Here is a 22,981-nt window from a genome sequence, read left to right on the forward strand (position 1 = left end):
TCACAAAGAGTCAGCCATGACTTGAAGTGACTGAGCACATAGACAGATCAGTCATTCTCTATAATGATTCAGCTTTTAATCTTGTAACCATTTTCTCCCATTTGTTTCTCTTTCATCAACTGAAGATATATTGAAAAATCCATGCCCTGGCAGTACTATCTCAAAAATGGCTGTTTCTCTCTCACTTTTCTGTTATCATGACCAGAGTGCTTTCTTGCTTCTTCTTTGGCACAGGTTTTCCAAGTGTCTCTATTCCGTTTGTGTCTTACAACACAGATAATCACCTTTTTATCTTAATGAAAATATGAATTATCAGCCTCAGAACTGGCTGACCAGTTTGCAGAAAGCATATTACAGAAGATAAGTATAGTTCAATGAATCAAGCCATTTTGAGACGTAGGCTTTTCCGATTATGTGAATCCCGTCATCCAGGCAACACCCTCCCCCTACCTTTTCACCTTTTCTTCCACAATCAGAGTGTAGCATGAGTTGCATACAGCTGTGATGTGTCTTTTTTTCTTCCTGGCTTTTCCGTTTGTTACAGCTGAATCTGTTGTCACTATGGCCAGTGTTTTGTGCCAAAAAAATAATCCCTACATACATTTCTGGAAATCCAGAAAGTTGATTTCAGGCTCTGTTTTTGATGCATAGGGAAGTAAACTTGCTTTTTACACACAATATTACTGGCCCCGGAAACAAGATGCCAATTTTGGATCCTTTCCTGCTCTTTCGAAGTGACATTGCCTTTCATTGATACCAAGTGCTTTAACTTTATTTTCTTTCTTGCTGTTACTGGTTTTCTTCTTTGCGTGAATCTCACAGCCTAAGCCCCATTCACCAAATGAGGGACAACACGGTGACCAAAGTTGGTTTCACCTTTTCATCTTCATGAACTGGAACTAAATTATAACCTCTAGGCATAAATAAGCAGCCAATTCATTGCCTAGCTTTAGACATAGTGCTCAAGTCAACTAAGGTGTCTTAGCTGCTCATAGCCAATAAATAGAAATTCTTGATCAAAAACATCAGATTTTCTTCTGTCATGTTGCTCTTTTATGTCTAAGCAGAGTCTCTGCTGTCTGAGCTCAGATGCTGTGTCTATGTATTCAGTTTGGGGATGACAAGAGTAGATGTGTTGTGCTGTGTGTGCTCAGCTGCTGAGTCTTTGTGACCCCACGATCTGTAGCCTGCTGGGCTCCTCTGTCCATGGAATTTTCCAGGCAAGAATACTGGAGCAGGTTGCCATTTCCTTCTCCAGGGGATCTTTCTGACCCAAGGATCAAACCCACATCTCTTGAATCTCTTGCATTGACAGGCAGATTCTTTACCAGTATGCCACCTGGGAAGACTCAATGTCTTGGGTATATGTTAATGTTTCTAGCTGTCTCATCTTTATTTAATATCCCGAAATGTGTTAAAAACTGAGGAGTGCAAAGAAAAATAATCCAAATTTATATATAAATTGTCTTTTATACATGAGGCATTTCTCAGAGATCCTTTCCATATTCTCAGAAACAGAGCTCGATGTCAGAAGCAGCCCAGTAATAGACAGATCAAAGGATTTGAAATCAGGTGGCCCAGGATCCAGACCCAGCTGTCACTGGCCATCTTTGACATAAAGGGAAGCCACTTTTCCTCTCCAGGTTTCTTGTTGCTCACCCATTACGTAGGTGGGAATGGGGAACGATGGCAAGGGTTGGATTAGCCATCATTTATATCCATTCATTACATCGACAATTTTCAGGGACTAATTTCCAGGAAACCTGCTCCCGTTGTCTTTCTCAATGCCGTGGGCACTGTAACTTACACGGTATGCGTTAGGAATGTAAATTGACCATCAGCTTGTTTGCACCGGGAAGGAACCTTTCTGAGCAGTATGGGTATGGTCCAGGTCCCTGGCATTGCGATTTTGGGAGCTGTGTCCCGCAGATCTACTGAGACAAAGATCGACAAAGACAAGTGCCATTTGTCTTCGCAGGTGATCCTCCCTGACCTGGCTGTCTTGAGGATCGCCGTGTATGACGACAACAACAAGCTGATCGGCCAGAGGATTCTGCCCCTGGATGGCCTGCAAGCAGGCTATCGACACATATCCCTCCGGAATGAGGGAAATAAACCTTTATCGCTGCCAACCATTTTCTGCAACATTGTCCTAAAAACATATGTGCCTGATGGATTCGGAGGTAAGTCAAACTTTTAGGTATTGACTATTTTTGTTTATATGTTTTTTTCCCCTAAATTTCAAGATTATAAGCTATTTCACCAATGGTTAAAAAAAAGTCTGTTCCCACCAATGCTGCCAACCCTGTCTGCTTAAAGAAATCAGGCATAAATAGTTGCCTCGGGTTTCTTAGCAGGAAATGAAAAGGCAAGTCCCACGTCCAAGGTAAGTGAAACCCAAGTAAGATGGTAGGTGCTGCAAGAGGGCATCAGAGGGCAGACACACTGGAACCATACTCACAGAAAACTAGTCAATCTAGTCACACTAGGACCACAGCCTTGTCTGACTCAATGAAACCAAGCCATGCCCGTGGGGCCACCCAAGACGGGCGGGTCATGGTGGAGAGGTCTTACAGAATGTGGTCCACTGGAGAAGGGAATGGCAAGCCACTTCAGTATTCTTGCCTTGAGAACCCCATGAACAGTATGAAAAGGCAAAATGATAGGATACTGAAAGAGGAACTCCCCAGGTCAGTAGGTGCCCAATATGCTACTGGAGATCAGTGGAGAAATAACTACAGAAAGAATGAAGGGATGGAGCCAAAGCAAAAACAGTACCCAGCTGTGGATGTGACTGGTGATAGAAGCAAGATCCAATGCTGTAAAGAGCAATATTGCATAGGAAACTGGAATGTCAGGTCCATGAATCAAGGCAAACTGAAAGTGGTCATACAGGAGATGGCAAGAGTGAACATCAACATTCTAGGAATCAGCGAACTAAAATGGACTGGAATGGGTGAATTTAACTCAGATGACCATTATATGTACTACTGCAGGCAGGAATCCCTCAGAAGAAATGGAGTAGCCATCATAGTCAACAAAAGAGTCCGAAATGCAGTACCTGGATGCAATTTCAAAAATGACACAATGATCTCTGTTCATTTCCAAGGCAAACCATTCAGTATCACAGTTGTCCAAGTCTATGCCCCAACCAGTAATGCTGAAGAAGCTGAAGTTGAATGATTCAATGAAGACCTACGAGACCTTGTAGAACTAACACCCACAAAAGATGTCGTTTTCATTCTAGGGGACTGGAATGCAAAAGTAGGAAGGCAAGAAACACGTGGAGTAACAGGCAAATTTGGCCTTGGAGTACAGAATGAAGCAGGGCAAAGACTAATAGAGTTTTGCCAAGAAAATGCACTGGTCATAGCAAACACCCTCTTCCAGCAACACAGAATACTCTACACATGGACATCACCAGATGGTCAACACTGAAATCAGATTGATTATATTCTTTGCAGCCAAAGATGGAGTCAGTCAGCAAAAATAAGACGGGAAGCTGACTGTGGCTCAGATCATGAACTCCTTATTACCAAATTCAGACTTAAATTGAAGAAAGTAGGGAAAACCGCTAGACCTTTCAGGTATGACCTAAATCAAATCCCTTATGTTTATACAGTGTAAGTGCGAAATAGATTTAAGGGCCTAGATCTGATAGATAGAATGCCTGATGAACTATGGAATGAGGTTCGTGACTTTGTACAGGAGACAGGGATCAAGACCATCCCCATAGAAAAGAAATACAAAAAAGCAGTATGGCTGCCTGGGGAGGCCTTACAAATAGCTGTGAAAAGAAGAGAAGCAAAAAGCAAAGGAGAAAAGGAACGATATAAGCATCTGAATGCAGAGTTCCAAAGAGTAGCAAGAAGAGATAAGAAAGCCTTCTTCAGTGATCAATGCAAAGAAATAGAGGAAAACAACAGAATTGTAAACACTAGAGATCTCTTCAAGAAAATTAGAGATACCAAGGGAACATTTCATGCAAAGATGGGCTCAATAAAGGACAGAAATGATATGGTCCTAAAAGAAGCAGAAGACATTAAGAAGAGGTGGCAAGAATACACAGAAGAACTGTACAAAAAAGATCTTAATGACCAAGATAAGCACAATGGTGTGATCACTCACCTAGAGCCAGACATCCTGGAATGTGATGTCAAGTGGGCCTTAGAAAGCATCACTACGAACAAAGCTAGTGGAGATGATGGAATTCCAGTGGACCTATTTCAAATCCTGAAAGATGATGCTGTGAAAGTGCTGCACTCAATATGCCAACAAATTTAGAAAACTCAGAAGTGGCCCCAGGACTGGAAAAGGCCAGTTTTCATTCCAATCCCAAAGACAGGCAATGCCAAAGAATGCTCCAACTACTGCACAATTGTACTCATCTCACACGCTAGTTAAGTAATGCTCAAAATTCTCCAAGCCAGGCTTTAGCAATACGTGAATCGTGAACTCCCTGATGTTCAAGCTGGTTTTAGAAAAGGCAGAAGAACCAGACATCAAATTGCCAACATCCACTGGATCATGGGAAAAGGAAGAGAGTTCCAGCAAAACATCTATTTCTGCTTTATTGACTATGCCAAAGCCTTTGACTGTGTGGATCACAATAAACTGTAGAAAATTCTTCAAGAGATGGAAATACCAGACCACCTGACCTGCCTCTTGAGAAACCCATATCAGGTCAGGAAGCAGCAGTTAGAACTGGACATGGAACAAGAGACTGGTTCCGAATAGGGAAAGGAGGACATCAAGGCTGTAGATTGTCACCCTGCTTATTTAACTTCTATGCAGAGTACATCATGAGAAACGCTGGGCTGGAAGAAGCACAAGCTGGAATCAGGATTGCTGGGAAAAATATCAATAACCTCACATATGCAGATGATACCACCCTTATGGCAGAAAGTGAAGAGGAACTAAAAAGCCTCTTGATGAAAGTGAAAGAGGAGAGCGAAAAGGTTGGCCTAAAGCTCAACATTCAGAAAACAAAGATCATGGCATCTGGTCCCATACTTCATGGGAAATGGGGAAACAGTGGAAACACTGTTAGACTTTATTTTTCTGGGCTCCAAAATCACTGCAGATGGTGATTGCAGCCATGAAACTAAAAGACGCTTTCTCCTTGGAAGGAAAGTTATGACCCACCTAGATAGTATATTCAAAAGCAGAGACATTACTTTGCCAACTAAGGTCCATCTAGTCAAGGCTATGGTTTTTCCAGTGGTCACGTATGGATGTGAGAATTGGACTGTGATGAAGGCTGAGCACCGAAGAATTGATGCTTTTGAACTGTGGTGTTGGAGAAGACTCTGGAGAGTCCCTTGGACCACAAGGAGATCCAACCCGTCCATTCTGAAGGAGATCAGCCCTGGGATTTCTTTGGAAGGAATGATGCTAAAGCTGAAGCTCCAGTACTCTGGCCACCTCATTTGAAGAGTTGACTCACTGGAAAAGACTCTGATCCTGGGAGGGACTGGGGGCAGGAGGAGAAGGGGACGACAGAGGATGAGATGTCTGGATGGCATCACTGACTTGATGGCCGTGAGTCTGAATGAACTCCGGGAGTTGATGATGGACAGGGAGACCTGGCGTGCTGCAGTTCATGGGGTCGTGACTGAGCGACTGAACTGAACTGAACTGAGATTATCTTTAAAATTCTTTATTTAAAAATGCTGTCATTTTACGCTTTTTCAATTTTCACATATATGTTTCACATATATGTTTGTGAAGAATGCATTTCTACCATCATTCAAAGGAGGAAAGGTGTGAATAATGTAGAGCCATAGACATCAGTTGGTTTCACTAAAAGGTTTAAATTGAACTCCATTATCAGCATTCCTGGACTTTCCCCCAGAATCTACAGGGGAGTTCAATTTCACAAAAAATTCCCAGTCATCAGTCCATAGAAGACCACCTTTAGTTATACCAAAGACATCAATGAAATTTAAAGTGAAAATCACTCAGTAATGTCTGACTCTTTGTGACCCCATGGACTTCTCCATGTGACCCCATGGACCCCCTCCATGTGACCCCATGGACCCCATGGAATTCCCTAGGCCAGAATACTGGAGTGGGTAGCCTTTCCCTTTTCGAGGGAATCTTCCCAACCCAGGGATCAAACCCAGGTCTCCCACATTGCAGGCAGATTTTTTACCAGCTGAGACACCAGGGAAGCCTAAGAATACTGGATTGGAGAGCCTGTCCATTCTCCAGCAAATCGTTCCAACCCAGGAATTGAACAGGGATCTCCTGCATTACAGGCAGATTCCTTACCAACTGAGCTATCGGGGAAGCCCAGAGTCATCAATGGGAGGAATCAAAGTTGGACAAAGTCTTAAAGTGAAAGTGAAGATTGCTCAGTCATGTCTGATTCTTCACGATCCCATGGATGGTAGTCTATGGAATTCTCCAGGCAAGAATACTGGAGTGGGTAGCCTTTCCCTTCTCCAGGGGATCTTCCCAACCCAGAGATCAAACCAGGTCTCCCACACTGCAGGCTGATTCTTTACCAGCTGAGCCACCAGGGAAGCCCAAGAATACTGGAGTGCTTTAAGATCCCTTCTCCAGCAGATCTTCCCAACCCAGGGATTGAACCCAGGTATCCCACATTGCAAGTGGATTCTTTACCAGCTGAGCTCTCAGGGAAGCCCCAAGTCATAGGATCCTGGTAAACCCACATATTAACTTTTTATAACCCGCAACTGAGCCAAGAACATTAAAGGTAAACAAAGATCCTCTATAATCTCAGAGTTCATTGAATCATAAGAAAACAATAGTACAGCAAAGTACATCAAATTAATAAGGGTTCAAGTCCTGACTCTCCACTGCTAGCCAGCTTACCTTGAGATAGTGTTATCACCTATCAACACCCCCCACCCCATCTTCTGGCCTGTGAAAGTACTGGTATTGTTGCCCTCACAGCCTCCTGTGATGTGTGCTTGTCATCACAGTGTATGACACAGCAGGGCGTGCCTGCCATGTGTGTGCACAGGAGTGTGTGGCTCCAAATGCAGCTCAGTTTCTGTGCTGTTCTAGTTTGAGGAGCTTTGGGTGATTTTGTTTTGTGTTTTTAATAATGCAGTCTTCTCTGGAGGACAGAGTTTCTGCAACTAATACTCAACATTTACAACCCAATTGTGGGTTCCAAAAGTAAAGTCAGCCACAAGGACTTTTCAATTGCAAAATTGAGAGTAAAGATTCCTTCCTCTTTCCCTTTGTTTTTTTTTCTCAAAAAAGGAAGCCTATTACAGGTCACAACACAGAGTAACAGTTATGAGCACGTGGCAGACGCTGGGATGGGGTGCTGTGGGCCGGGTGAGCAGGGCAGAAAAGAGACATAGGACCTGTGTGGGTGTTGAGGAGCATGTGATGGCCACGGGGCATCAGCAGATGGATTCAGTCTTGTTCCACATATTTGCTCTTAGAAAGCAGTGGTGCGTAATACCTAGTGCATTTTAAAGATAGTTATATAAATAAATGTATTGGAAGACAAAGGTTTTGCCTTTACACGTGTTACTTTTCAAATGAAACTCTAACTCATTCTAGGGAAATGGGCTATTCGAATAGAAAAGGGAAAGATACCGTTTTTAGAGCTCCTGCTTTGTTCCAAGCACTTTACAAAAATGGGGTCCAGAAATGTGAAATTGTTTAGAGTAAATGTGAGCATATGCAGGTGTATGCCGAAGGAATATCTGTGCTTATCATGTAGTTTATGGCTACTGTCAATATTTATAAGTATTGATTGACACCTTTAAAAATAGTCTTATAACTATTGTTTCCTAAGGTATCATTGTAGCATTTCTCTCAAAAGCAATTGAAATTTCTGTACGACGTTATCTTTGATGGGATTCTGCAGTTGATGCAGTTGATGTGTTAGCCTCAGATTTGATGTTTAAAGACTGTTTATTCAGAATTCTCTGGCCATTTCTCACGTATGTGAAGAAACCAAGGACAGACATTCTGAGGGTTTATTTAAGGAACTTACCGGAAAATAACAAAATAAGAATATGAGAACTTTTTCCAAATTTCCAGTCTTCTTGACAGCCTCTTGATTCCCACAGTGTGTTTATATTTCATGTGCTTACCTAACCTCCCACATTCATGTCTGAACATTAATGTGCTGAACCAGCACACCAGGTGATCAATAGACCCCCTGTTCACTAGAACATTTACAGTCTTTGTTGATTCTATAGGAAAAAGTTCAAAATGAAATTCTGCACCATTGCACTTCAGCAGTTTCTGGGGGGAAAAAAGAAAGTGGTCGATAAACATCTCTAGATTTTTATGTAGCTAAAGAAAGAAAATATGGATGCTTTCATTTATTCTACTAATATGTTTAGCAGGTTTTACTCTGTAAAAAGCAAAGTAGCTACATATCAGAAAAAAATTCTGATGACATAAAAATTTTAAAAGGGTCATTCATCCAATACCCAGAATGAACTCTGTTACCATATGGGTCTCTACTTCCTATCTCATTATTCTCTTTACTTTTTAATAAAATTGGATCTTACTGCGGTGTCTCATTTACATTCATATTTCAGAGTTAATTCTTTTCATAATTTTTAGAGTATTTTTCCCATTTCTTGAAATTTTTATTGTCTGCTTGAGATTCCATTTTATGTATGCTATAATTTATCTTACTGATGTTTTGAAGTTAATTCTACTTTTCTTTCTTATGAACAGGATTGCATCTAAGAACCCTAAATGTAAAGCTTTGGAAATATTAGTGATTATTTCCTACAGGTGAATTCTTTCAAGTGGATTTGTTGCATCAAGAAGTGTTCAGTTCAGTTCAATTCAGTCTCTCAGTTGTGTCCAACTCTTTGCGACCCCATGAATCGCAGCACACCAGGCCTCCCTGTCCATCACCAACTCCCATAGTTCACTCAGACTCACGGCCATCGAGTCAGTGATGCCATCCACCCATCTCATCTTCTGTCATCCCCTTCTCCTCCTGCCCCCTATCCCTCCCAGCATCAGAGTCTTTTCCAATGAGTCAACTCTTCGCATGAGGTGGCCAAAGTACTGGAGTTTCAGCTTTAGCATCAGTCCTTCCAAAGAAATCCCAGGGCTGATCTCCTTCAGAATGGACTGGTTGGATCTCCTTGCAGTCCAAGGGACTCTCCAGAGTCTTCAGCGCTCAGCCTTCTTCACAGTCCAACTCTCACATCCATACATGACCACTGGAAAAACCATAGCCTTGACTAGACGGACCTTAGTCGGCAAAGTAAAGTCTCTGCTTTTGAATATGCTGTCTAGGTTGGTCATCACTTTCCTTCCAAGGAGTAAGCATCTCTTAATTTCCTGGCTGCAGTCACCATCTGCATATGTGTTTAAAGGTCTAGATTGCTGTTGTTTTTCAGGCACTAAATTGTGGTGGCTCTTTGTGACCCTGTGGGTTGTAGCATGCCATGCTCCTCTGTCCTCCTCCATCTCCCAGAGTCTGTTCAAATGCATGTCAGTGATGTTATCTACCATCTCATCCTCTGCCACCTGCTTCTCCTGTTGCCTTCAATCTTTCCCAGCGTCAGGGACTTTTCCAGCGAGTCAGCTCTATGCATCAGGTGGCCAAAGGGCTGGAGCATCACCTTCAGCATCTGTCCTTCCAGTGAATATTCAGGGTTGATTTCCTTTAGGATTGACTGGTTTGATCTCCTTGCAGTCCAAGGGACTCTCAAGAATCCTCTCCAGCACCACAATTCAAAACCATCAGTTCTTCGGCGCTCAGCCTTCTTTATAGTCTAACTCATATCCATACATGTCTGCTGGTAAAACAATACTTTGATTATATGGACCTTTGTCAGCAAAGTGATATCTGCTTTTTAATACTCTGTCCAGGTTTGTGATAGCTTTCCTTCCAAGGAACAAGCAAGCATCTTTTAATTTCATGGCTACAGTCAGCGTCTACAGTGATTTTGGAGCTCAAGAAAATAAAATCTGTCGCTGTTTCCACTTTTTCCCCATCTGTTTGCCATGAAGTGATGGGACTGGATGCCATGATCTTACTTTTTTGAATGCTGAGTTTTAAGCCAGCTGTATTCCCCACTTCTTTCCCCCTCATCAAGAGGCTCTTTAGTTCCTTTACTTTCTGCCATTAGAATGGTATCATCTGCGTATCTGAGGTTGTTGATATGGCTCTTGGAAATCTTGATTCCAGTTTGTGATTCATCCAGCCTGGCATTTTGTATGATGTACTCTGCATAGAAATTAAGCAGGGTAATAATATATAGCCTTGTCATACTCTCTTCCCAATTTTGAACTAGTCCATTATTCCATGTCTGGTTCTAACTGTTGTGTCTTTACCCACATACACGTTTCTCAGAAGACAAGTAATGTGGTCTGGTATTCCCATCTCTTTAAACATTTTCCACAGTTTGTTGTAACCCACACAGTCAAAGGCTTTACTGTAGTCAATGAAGCAGAAGTAGACATTTTTCTGGAATTCCTTTGCTTTCTCTATGATCCAGTGAATGTTGGCAATTTGTATCTCTGGTTCTTCTCTTCTAAACTGTACATCTAGAAGTTCTCGGTTAACGTACTGTTGAAGCCTAGCTTGAAGGATTTTGAGCATAGTATGAGCAAGTGAAATGAGTGCAATTGTCCAGTAGTTTCAGCATTCCTTAGCGTTACCCTGCTTTGTGATTGGAATGAAAACTGACCTTTTCGAGTCCTTTGGCCACTGCTGAGTTTTCCAAATTTCCTGACATACTGAGTACAGGACTTTAATAGCATCATCTTTTAGGATTTGAAATAGCTCAGCTGGAGTTCCATCACCCCCACTAGCTTTGTTCATATTATTAGTAATGCTTCCTAAGACTCACTTGACTTCACACTCCAGGATGTCTGGCTCTAGGTGAGTGATCACACTATCGCGGTTATCTAGGTCAGTAAGACTTACTTTGTATTGTCCTTCTGTGTATTCTTGCCACCTTTTCTTAATCTCTTCTGCTTCTGTTAGGTCCCTGCCATTTCTGTCCTTTATTGTCCCCATCCTTGCATGAAATATTCCCTTGGTATCTCTAATTTTCTTGAAGAGATCTCTAGTCTTTCCCATTCTATTTCTTTTCATTGTTCACTTTAAAATACTTTCTTATCTCTCCTTGCTATTTTCTGAAACTCTGCATTCAGATGGATATATCTTCTTCCCCTTTCTCCCTTCCCTTTTGCGTCTCTTCTTTCCTCAGCTATTTGTAAAGCCTCCTCGGACAACCACTTTGCCTTCTTTCATTTCTTATTCTTGGGGATGGTTTTGGTCACCACATCCTGTAGAATGTTACAAGCCTTGACTCATAGTTCTTCAGGCACTCTGTCTACCAAATCTAATCCCCTGAATCCATTCATTATCTCCACTGTATAATCATATGGGATTTGACTTAGGTCATACCTGAGTGGCCAAGTGGTTTTCCCTACTTTCTTCAAATTAAGCTTGAATTTTGCGATAAGGTGCACATGATCTGAGACACAGTCAGCTCCAGATCTTGTTTTTACTGTATGTATAGAGCTTCTCCATCTTTGGCTGCAAAGAACATAGTCAATCAGATTTTAGTACTAAAGTGACCATCTGGTGATGTCCATGTGTAGAGTCATCTCTTGTGTTGTTGGAAAAGGTTGTTTGCTATGACCAGCATGTTCTCTTGACAAAACTCTGTTAGCCTTTGCCCTGCTTCACTCTGTACTCCAAGGGCAAACTTGCCTGTTCCTCTGGGTATCTCTTGACTTCCTACTTTTGCATTCCAGTCCCCTATGATGAAAAGGACATCTTTTTGCGGTGTTAATTCTAAAAGGTGTGTAGGTCTTCATAGAACCAGTCAACCTCAGCTTCTTCGGCATCAGTGGTGGGAGCATAGACTTGGATTACTGTGATGTTGAATGGTTTGCCTTGGAAAGGAGATCATTCTGTCGTTTTTGAGATTGCACCCAAGTACTGCATTTCAGACTCTTTTGTTGACTATGGTGGCTACTCCATTTCCTCTAAGGAATTCTTGCCCACAGTAGTAAATATAATGGTCATCTGAATTAAATTCACCCATTTCAGTAGTAGGTATAATGGTCCTCTGAATTAAATTCACGCATTCCAATTGATTTGAGTTTACCAAGTCCTTAAGATATCAATGTTCAATCTTGCCATGTCCTGCTTCAGTTCAGTTCAGTCTCTCAGCCGTGTCCGACTCTGTGACCCCATGTATCGCAGCATGCCTGCGATAAATTGCACAAGTCCTGCTTGACCGTGTGCAATTTACTAACATTCCAGGTTCCTATGCAATAGTGTTTTTCACAGCTTCAGACTTGACTTTCATCACCAGCCACATCCACAACTGAGCATCATGTCCACTTTGGCCCAGGCACTTCATTCTTTCTGGAGCTGTTAGTAGTAGCCCTCTGCTCTTCCCCAGTAGCCTGTTGGACACCTTCTGACATGGGGAGCTCATCTTCCAGTGTCACGTCTTTTTGCCGTTTTGTGCTCTTCATGGAGTTCTCATGGCAAAAGTCTAGAGTGGTTTGCCATTTCCTCCTCCAGTGGACCACAATTGTCAGAACTCTCCACCATGACCCATCTAGCACGGGTGCCCCTGCGTGACTTGGCTCATAGCTTCCTTGAGCTACATAAGTCCCTTTGCCACACCAGGCTGTGACCCATGAAGAGGATGGAAATGGCCCTAAACCCCAAAATAGCTGGTATTTTTAAAAAATACAAATGAGACTTCCGTTAAGACCAGAAGAAAGGAGCAAGTGAGAAAAGGCAGATTGATTTCTTTTTAAAAAGAAAGGTTCCAGAGCTAAGTATCTGGGAAATTTTAGCTCACTCTTGTGGGTTTATACAGTTATAACTTTGTGTGCACACAGCCCTTCCCTGTTAAATGTTCAGTGTGGCTGGTCCTTAGACAAACCTATTCACACTCCGTCATTGTTAATCCACATTTAAAATTAATTCTTGCTACACTGGTTTGTCCTGTGGAGCACTGAACTACACAGTGGGGTAGCCTGGCACAGTGTTCCTCCGATGTGAGGGCTGACGCCCTGTGAAATGTCAGATTGGCACCAAAGAAAGATTCCAAGTTTACTTGAATATGCAACACTTTGACCAAGAACATGTAGCACTCTGGCCAAGAATATGCCAGATTTGTTTAACTGCTTCCTGAAATAATTTTTTTCCAGGCTGAGGCAAGGAAAAAATGAATAACATTTTCAGAGTTATGCAAGGCTATACAAGTATGATATATTTGAGGCATGGCTTCTCACTTTCTGGTTATATATCATTTTAAATGTGATTATTAAAATCAGTTTCTTTGATAGGCAGTATAAAAATCAATTCTATATTTGAATGTACATAATATATGCATATATATTGCCTCTCAAAGAAGGAAACTGATTTTTATGTGCCTATACATATGTGTGTATACAAAGTATATATTTAAAACTCAAATGTATATGTCACTGGTCAGAGGAAAAACTGAGATACAATAGAAAAATCATCTAAAAGTGGGTAGGACAGGCACTGGCTCCCTAATCCTGAGCCCTTTTGTCCTTGGTCAGATAATTTTGGCAGAACTGTTCCAGGTATGCAGTAGCTGCTTCTGCTACCTGCCACCATGTGGCAAAATTATGTGTTACAGAAGTATCTAATTCACAACTCAAAACTGCCAGGAATGATCACCTGTTTCAAATAACCTGCTAATCTAAGCCTGGTTCAAACATTCAGCCCTTTTTTAATCTCCTTTTTGTGTCTTGTGATTGAATTTGAACAAGCCTTATATACACTTTGTGTAATTTTGTTGCCCTTTGACCACGAACACTATTGTGCTCAGTCATCATGCATTGGAGAAGGAAATGGCAGGCCATTCCAGTGTTCTTGCCTGGAGAATCCCAGGGACGGGGGAGCCTGGTGGGCTGCCGTCTATGGGGTCGCACAGAGTCGGACACGACTGAAGTGACTTAGCAGCAGCAGCAGCATGTTCAGTGGTGTCCGACTCTTTGTGACGCCATGGACCATAGCCTGCCAAGCTCCTCTGTCCATGGGGTTCTCCAGGCAAGAATTCTGGAGTGGCTTGCCATGCCCTTCTGCAGGGGATCTTCCCAACCCAGGAATTGACCCAGGTCTCCCACTTTGTAGGCAGATTCTTTATTGTCTGAGCCACCAGGGAAACCAAAGAATACTATTAAACTGAATTTATTATTCAGTTCTATTATATTGCATGTTGCCCATTTTTTAAGTGAATGTGTAACTGCAAATAAGATATCTCATTATACCTCCAATGATTAAGCAGAGTTTCAGGATCTGGAAATATAACTTCCCAGCAGTTTCTAGACTTGTTAATACTGGTAATAGAAGATAGATTTAAGTAATGATATTCATCCACCTAATGGGTGAATCTGAAGCATCTTATTTTGTTGTGTAATTGAGGCTACTTCTACATAATCGTACAGCAGATGGTGGATAAGGGCCCCTCAATCAGCTTGTCCATTAGTACAAAACAATATGCAACTGCATTTACAGAATGTTTTATAGCTATATTTTATATAAGTCTATGTCAGGAAAGTTATGACCAACCTAGATAGCACATTGAAAAGCAGAGACATTACTTTGCCAACAAAGGTCCATCTAGTCAAGGCTATGGTTTTTCCAGTGGTCATGTATGGATGTGAGAGTTGGACTGTGAAGAAAGCTGAGCACCAAAGAATTGATGCTTTTGAACTGTGGTGTTGGAGAAGACTCTTGAGAAGAGTCCTTGGACTGCAAGGAGATCCAACCAGTCCATTCTGAAGGAAATCAGCCCTGGGATTTCTTTGGAAGGAGTGATGCTAACGCTGAAACTTCAGTTACTTTGGCCACCTCATGCGAGGAGTTGACTCATTGGAAAAGACTCTGATGCTCGGAGGGATTGGGGGCAGGAGGAGAAGGGGACGACAGAGGATGAGATGGCTGGATGGCATCACAGACTCGATGGACGTGAGTCTGAGTGAACTCCGGGAGTTGGTGATGGACAGGGAGGCCTGGCGTGTTGCGATTCATGGTCGCAAAGAGTCGGACATGACTAAGCAACTGAACTGAACTGAACTGAGGTCAGAATCAGTCCTCCAGGCTGAGGTCAAGTATTGCCACGGCAAACAGGAACAATACCGCAGGATTTAAATTCACTTTCCCCAGGAGGGACTCACGGCCTGACCTGTGAATGTCCAGGGGCTGATGGGGCCTCCTTAACAATGATAAAGCTTTGTGAGCTTAAGCACACATGAAAGATGGATACCCAAGAATTTAAGTAGCAGAATTTTTATTTCTCAGTCCTGTTGGTAAACAGATTTACCACAAACTGATAGACTTGAAAGAATAGAAACTTATTCTCTCACAGTTCTGGAAGCTAGAAGTTTGAAACCAAGGACCTGGCAAGGCCATGCTCCCTCGAGACTTGGAAACACCCTTCCTTTTCTCTTCACAGCCTCTCCTGATTGCTGCAGTCTGCCTCCGCCAAAACCTGGCCTTTCTTTATATCTCTGTGTGTCCTGTTCTCTTCTTATAAATATACTAGTCATGGGATTTAGGCCCAGCCCTAATCCAGAATGGTCTCATCTCAGTCCTTAACTGATTACATGTGCAAAGACTCTATTAGTTAATAGAATCATACGAGGACGTTGAATTTTGTGAGAAGTTCTTCTGCATCTATTGAAATGACTATGTTACTTTTATTCTTCATGTTGTTAATGTAATCCATCATGCTGATTTGCAGATATTGAGCCATCTTTGCGTCACTGGCATAAATCCCAATGATCATGGTATATGATCTTTTTAATGCATCGTTGAATTTGATTTGCTAATATTTTCTTGAAGATTTTTGTATCTATGTTCATCAGTGATCCTGGCCTATGATCTCCTTTTTTGTGTGATTCTCTGTCTGGTTTTGGCATCAGGGTGAGGCTGGCCTTGTAGAATGAGTTTAGAAATATTCTTCCCTCGGAAATTTGTTGCCTAGTTTGAGAAAAATAGGTGTTGACTCTTCTCTAAATGTTTGGTAGAATTCACCCATGAAGCCCTCTGGTCCTAGACTTTAGTTTGTATGGAGTTTCTTTTTATTATTATTGTTACTGATTTCATTGCAAGTAATTGGTTTGTTTACATTTTTTATTTCTTTTGTATTCGGTCTTGAGTTTGTGCATTTCTGGAGATTTATTCATTTCTTCTCAGTTCAGTTCAGTCGCTCAGTCGTGTCTGACTCTTTGCGACCCCATGAATCGCAGCACACCAGGCCATCACATCACCAGCTCCCGGAGTTCACTCAGACTCACATCCATCGAGTCCGTGATGCCATCCAGCCATCTCATCCTCTGTCATCCCCTTTTCCTCCTGCCCCCAATCCCTCCCAGCATCAGAGTCTTTTCCAGTGAGTCAACTCTTTTCATGAGGTGGCCAAAGTACTGGAGTTTCCACTTTAGCATCGTTCCTTCCAAAGAACACCCAGGACTGATCTCCTTCAGAATGGACTGGTTGGATCTCCTTGAAGTCCAAGGGACTCTCAAGAGTCTTCTCCATCACCACAGTTCAAAAGCATCAATTCTTTGGTGCTCAGCCTTCTTCACAGTCCAACTCTCACCTCCATACATGACTGCTGGAAAAACCATAGCTTTGACTAGATGGACCTTAGTCGGCAAAGTAATTTCTCTGCTTTTGAATATGCTATCTAGGTTGGTCATAACTTTTCTTCCAAGGAGTAAGCATCTTTTAATTTCATGGCTGCAGTCACCATCTGCAGTGATTTTGGAGCCCAAAAAAATCTAGCTTGTCCATTTTATTGGTATATAATGGTTGTCCGTTTTATTGGTGTATAGGTGTCCATAGTAATTTCTTACGATCTTTTGTATTTCTGTGGTGTCAGTTATAACTTCTCTTCTTTCATTTCTGATTTTATTGTTCTTTTTTTTTTAATTATCACTCTTTCTTTTCTTGTGAGTCTGGCTAAGGTTTATTTTGTTCATCTTTTCAAAGAACCAACTCTTAGCAGATTATACAGTGTTAACTAAACCATGTAAAATATGTATTCATATGGAAAAATTTTGCAAAAAGGAAAGAAGCTTGGTTAGGATGGAAGAATTATGGATCATTTCATTCTTTAATAATTTGTTTTATTAGTTTTGTATGTAGCTCTAAGTGATTAAAGAATTATTTGTTATTAGTACTGGAAGGACTATGAGTTGCCCTTCAAAAATGTCATATGCTTTCTTCAATGATATTGATATATTGATTGTATATCATTAACAATAAGCAAGTATTTATATTCTAACAAGCCAGTCCCATGGGTCATCCATTAAAACGTGCTGGTGGGAAGCCAAGGCAAAGTTGATCCAACATGGGAACATATGGGGAGACCACGTCATATAGATCTTCTCGAAGGAAAGGTGGGCAAGTTCAGGGGGACTATCTGTGCTTTGCTTTGCCCCCTGGGAGTGTGGACGGGTGGAAAGAGGAGGCATCTGTGAGTCAGTCCTCAGTGAGTTTAGCAGCACAACAAGCAACCAGGCTCTCTCTGCCTCCAAACAATCTATCTGAGGTCATAGCACCTCCTGAACCGTCATAAAAAAGTCGAGAAAAAGTCATGCCATGGAGCTGACACCCAAGAAAGTACTGGAACATGGGACATTTTATAGGATACCTGACCTGTCTCCTCCACAAGTCTATGCATTAAGAACCATAAATTGTAGGAGGATCTTTTCTAGGTTAAAAAAACATTTAAGACCCATAAGTATCAGAGACATCGTACAGATTTTGTATCTTGATTGAAACAAACTAATTGTAAATAAGGGGAATTTTTGTTGTTCATTCGCTAAATCCAACTCTTTGCGACCCCATAGACTGCAGCACACCAGCCCTCTCAGTCTTCCACTGTCTTCTGGAGTTTGCTCAAATTCATGTCCATTGAGTTGGTGATGCTATCTAACTATCCCACCCTCTGCCACCCCCTTCTCCTTTTGCGTTCTATCTTTCCCAGTATTGGGGTCTTTTCCTGTTAGATAGGCCATGTATTATATCATAGGAAGTAATTAGTGCAAATTTTGTTCATACTGGTAAGGTTGGCCCTGAAAAAAATCTCCCTTCTTATTTAGAGATACATAAATACTTAGGAGTCTGGAATTTACCTTAAAATATTTTAGCAGAGAAAAAAGAGAGAAAGAAAGGGAATTTTAGAGAAAGGAAGTATGGCAAACTGTTCATAATTGTTGGGACTTCATCATCAATATATGGGGAGTTATTTTATTTGTCTATTTTTGCACATGTTGGAAAATTTCCATGATAAAAGAGTTCCTGTCCTCTGTGTTCAGTTGTGTCTGACTCTTTGCAACCTGTTGGACTATAGCCTGCCAGTCTCCTCTGTCCTTGGAATTTTCCAGGCAAGAATATTGAATTGGATTGCCATTTCCTTCTTCAGGGTATCTTCTCAACCCAGGGATTGAACCCATGTCTCTAGTGTCTCCTACATTGGCAGGCAAATTCTTTACCACTAGTACCACCAACACAGATAAATACATTCCTAGAACATTAACTTCCAAAAACTTCTGTGATTTTTCCTGAGCAAGCTTTAAGGGCTAATTTGTTGATATTCCCCATTATAAGTCAAAGATTTCTCAGGGACTATGAGTAATAATTAGAATCAAACCTTCTTATCCACCCCTGACAGGAGAAAAAAATTCCATGAAGAGCAATTTGGCAAGGACTCCCAAAAGGACAAATACCTTTATGCATCATTCTGACTTCCAGAAACTTATCCTATGAGCATAGGCAAAAATATACTATGACATGTTCACAGACATTCCCTGGAGTACTGTTTATAACGTCAATGAATTGGAAGTAAGAGAGTGGTCCATCAAGAAGCTAGTTAGGCAAGTTATGGCCAGTCAACATATGGAATATTTAGGTAGCCCTTAAAAATAATGTAGGAGACCTGTACTGATGATATGGAAGTGTTTTTAAGATATGTGAAGTTAAACAAAAAACAGGTATAAAAAACTGAACCCGTAAAGCAATTACCCTTCAATTAAAAATAAATAAAAATTTTCAAAGAGTAAAAAGTTCTTTAAAGAAAAATGAAGAAAAATAAGGATAATGTGAAGTTTCAAGTTTGGTGTGGCACATACTTTTACACCTTGGTCATCACAGAGAAAACGAGGGCCGAGCAGCTGAAGCAGCCCCTGCCCCCACCTCAGGCAGTGAAGGAGCTGAAATGGAGCAGAAATGTTGATGTGAACCACATTAACACTTTAAAATGTTAGAAACAACATTTCTAGGAAAAAGAAAAAAACTACTATGAACCCATTTGAGGCCTTTTAAAAGATAGGAAGATATAAGAGACGGATAGCAGTAGTTACCTGCTGGATGTGAAATGGGTGGGAGAAAAGATGTTTACTTTTTGTTTTATACATTTGAATGTTTAACCTGTGTGTATACTATTTTCCATTTTAAAAGAGAAAAAAATGTAAGAAAAAATTTTTAAATCATATGAATGTAATTAGGAAGGTGATTCTGCTAGGGGGAGATTTTTTCATGTACAACTTTTAAAAGTTGTAGGTGTTGTACTGTTTGAAGTTTATAAAAATAATGATTCCTTCTACAGTACTGACAAATTATGCAAAATTATATGAAAGTCTGTTTGAAAATCCTTGGAACTCTTCTAATGAAGTTATATAAAAGATGAAACTTTGAGTGCAAGTTATAGCAGAGAAAACACTGAAGAAATATTTCTTTTTATCTACATGGAATTAAAATGGGCTTTAAAGATGCATTAGCTTCTGTATCTTACAAGATTCTGCTGGTGGCATCTACTGTGCTCCAGGTACTTATTCCCTGAATATTCATAGTGCTGCTCCTGCATTGTGAACAGGGTGAGTGCTCTCAGTCCTAATTTTCATACAAAGAAACTGAGTCTGGAAGCATCAGTCACCTTATTCAAAGTCCACAAGTTCAGCATCAGAGCCAAAGCCATTCACTTAGCTTTCCTTGTCTCCCTGTCTTCTTTATTTGGGAGAAAATTAAAGGGAAATAAACTCATCTGGCCTTTTATTCTTGCCCTTCCTTGTTTTATTTTTGCTTTCAGCAACCGACTGTGTTTTTCTAGCCTTGTTTCATGTCCTAGGAAGAGGTGCATAACGAAAGGCATTTTGGGAGTTGGAGGTGATGAGTGGTTTATTAGCTGAATTCTCTTAGGTGTTTCAGTAAAACAGAGAATTCACAGCTCGGTGACTTTTTTCCCTGCAGATATTGTGGATGCTTTATCAGATCCAAAGAAATTTCTTTCCATTACGGAAAAGAGAGCGGATCAAATGAGAGCTATGGGCATTGAAACTGTAAGTAGCAACAGTCAGTTAAGACAGGTAGCAGTGGCCAAGGAAAGACAGCTGAGTGGGGGGAAGTTGTCTGACTGATTACAAGAGTAATACCAAGTCACAAATTAATAGAACAAGTTCAAAGGTGGTTTTTGAAACTGAACTTTCATGTCAATAAAACCGTTTCAAAAGGCTGTGAGGATGTACCATGTTTAATAAAATGTGACCCACTTCATTACTATGGCTTCACTCACATCTGGGGACCCTGGCCCCATTAGAAATGAAATGGATACACCCGTAATGCTTTTAGGAACATTTAAATATAGGATGCTTTTGTGAGACACTGAAATACCAGTTCACCTAAATCAGTGAATAAATAAAATCGGCATTTACTGTTGTTTACTTTTTACTGGTCTTATATCCAGCCTTCAATGCCAGTGTACCATTGTGGTGGTTCACTCCTTGTTTTTAAAGTTGCCCTTACTCCTCAGTTTAGAATGAAAACAGAAATCTCTCCAGCAGCTTGAAAAAAGAGAAGGTATAGCCTGCTTATTACAAAGGAGCTTTCCTTGGCTTCGTCTTTTGGGTCAGATCTGAGGAAACCATATGTTTACTCCCGAAGCAAAGATCTATTTAGGGAGTAAAGGCTAGAATACAGAGGAGCAGTTGATGGCACAGACCGGGTTCGTAGAAGAGAGAATGTGCAAGACATCTGCCGTCTAGGTGGCATTCATTTGGGTCAATATAAGCATTTCTGTTCCAGAGTGACATCGCCGATGTGCCCAGTGACACTTCAAAGAACGACAAGAAAGGGAAAGCCAACACAGCCAAAGCGAATGTGACCCCTCAGAGCAGCTCGGAGCTCAGGCCAACCACCACAGCTGCCCTGGGGGCTGGCCTGGAGGCCAAGAAAGGTAAGAGAGAGTTGTCTGGGCTCCTTATCTGTTCCAGCCGTTTTCGAAACTTTGATGCAGATATTTAGAACTGTTAATTTTGCCAGTTTTCATGGCTCCATAAAACTCAAGAGCAGCAGGTTTTCTGTGGGTTGAACAAATTTCTCAATTTCTCTGAGTGGTTAACAGAAAAGCAGTGTTTCATCTGCTAGATCTCCTTCACCATAGTGAATACCTCATACAATATCAGTAGACCTAGAAATGTTGAAATTTGGTACTCTTTTTTGTGAGAAAAAAAAAGGCATTTACAGAGTGAGCTTAGCAAAGTCATCCCCTCTCTCCTGCAGGTACCACCATAAGCGTGGGCGGTAAGTTCATGAACCAGCAGAATAACGATTGTTCCTGACATTCCTAGATCCCCTTTTCGCTAATTCTGCCCCATGGGTAGATATTCAGTGTCCATGATTATTTATTTGTAAAATTATCAAATGGGCATCTGAAGGCCAGTTCTCTGTGGTTCCCTGTAGATGTAATGGAAGAGCGTAAGAGGTGGCGTTACAAAGAATCACGTGTGCCATGTGCTAATATGGAACTGTACTGTAGGAGAATAACTGTATTCATTATTTAAAGTTGATTTCCATTCTTATTGTTTAGGCATCCATTCTGATTGGATGGACCCCATTCCATATGATAATTAAATATTTTAAATATCCTCCTTGACCATGAATCATTTACTAAACTCATTTTTGTTACTTTAAGAATTTCTCATCTTCCTAATGGTTTTCTACTCAATATAAATATCTCCCATTTATATGTGAATTCAGCATCTTTGGTGTAAGAAAGTCAAGTTGTCTGTGTACTTAAGTACACACAGTGCTGCAGTTTAAGGTAAGAAATGACAGGCTTTCCTTAACCGAAGCAGCATGGTAATTTAGCAGGAAACTCAATGTGCATAGAGCTTTGCGAAACAAATTCGGAAATGAGATGGCACAAAGGCAGCTCAAATTGTGCTCTGCACCTGTATGTCTGTTCCTCCCTGGAAAGAACATGGAACCAGGTAATGATGCAGGATATGGGCTTTCCATCCAGCACTATCTTTCTGAACATCAGCCTCTCAGACAGAGACAGGCAGTGGAAAACGGGAGCGTTTTTGTTTAGTTAAAGTTCTTGTGTCATGCTGACCATCACAGAAAGACATGAGTGGCCTGAAAAAGCAGTATGACCAGCTGACAGATGAGAAATGGAATATTCCCTGCCATATCAGTAAACAAAGGATGTCACAGTCATCAGCAGTTGTAGCCTCCACTGACTGGGAGCTGGTGAGCCCTGAGGGAACTCAGGAAGGAAAGAACACCTGCCATCCAGCAACCATCAGACTGCAGCCACTCCCTAGGGTGAGCCCCGAGGAAACTCAGGATGTGGAAACCCAGGACACTGGCCCCAGATAGCAGAGGTGCAGATCACGGGAATGATTTCAGTGAGCCCAGACTCTTGCATCTTCCCATACTAGAGAAGAGCTGAATTTGTTAACTTAACATACCTGGTTTCTTTAAATAACAGTCATCTCTTGTCATTCAGACTACCTGCCCTTTATTGCAAAACCCCCTAGCTCCTCCCTTCGCCTGCTCGGAGCAGTTTTTCAGAGCTCTCTGAAACGCTCTCTCCCGCACTACAGTCCTCATTTTGCCCCCAAATAAAGCCTAACTCGCAGCTCAACATGTTGTGCAGATTTTTTCAACACAAAACACAGAAGTGATCCTAATTCTAGAAGTGTTTGTGTTCAG

General features: G+C 41.3%; 1 protein-coding gene across 6 annotated transcripts in view; it reads left to right on the plus strand.

Annotated features, from left to right (window-relative positions):
• PLCB4 (phospholipase C beta 4) overlaps window positions 1–22,981 on the plus strand; it is a 477,139-nt gene that overhangs the window by 409,207 nt on the left and 44,951 nt on the right. For all 6 annotated transcript variants that reach the window (XM_069546386.1, XM_069546390.1, XM_069546388.1 and 3 more), the window contains 3 exons: window positions 1,979–2,183; window positions 20,237–20,325; window positions 21,068–21,218. In XM_069546386.1, coding sequence (XP_069402487.1) covers window positions 1,979–2,183; window positions 20,237–20,325; window positions 21,068–21,218 — 445 coding nt within the window. The remainder of the gene's footprint in view (window positions 1–1,978; window positions 2,184–20,236; window positions 20,326–21,067; window positions 21,219–22,981) is intronic.

Source organism: Ovis canadensis, chromosome 13 (genome assembly GCF_042477335.2).
Source record: "Ovis canadensis isolate MfBH-ARS-UI-01 breed Bighorn chromosome 13, ARS-UI_OviCan_v2, whole genome shotgun sequence".
NCBI lineage: Eukaryota > Metazoa > Chordata > Mammalia > Artiodactyla > Bovidae > Ovis > Ovis canadensis.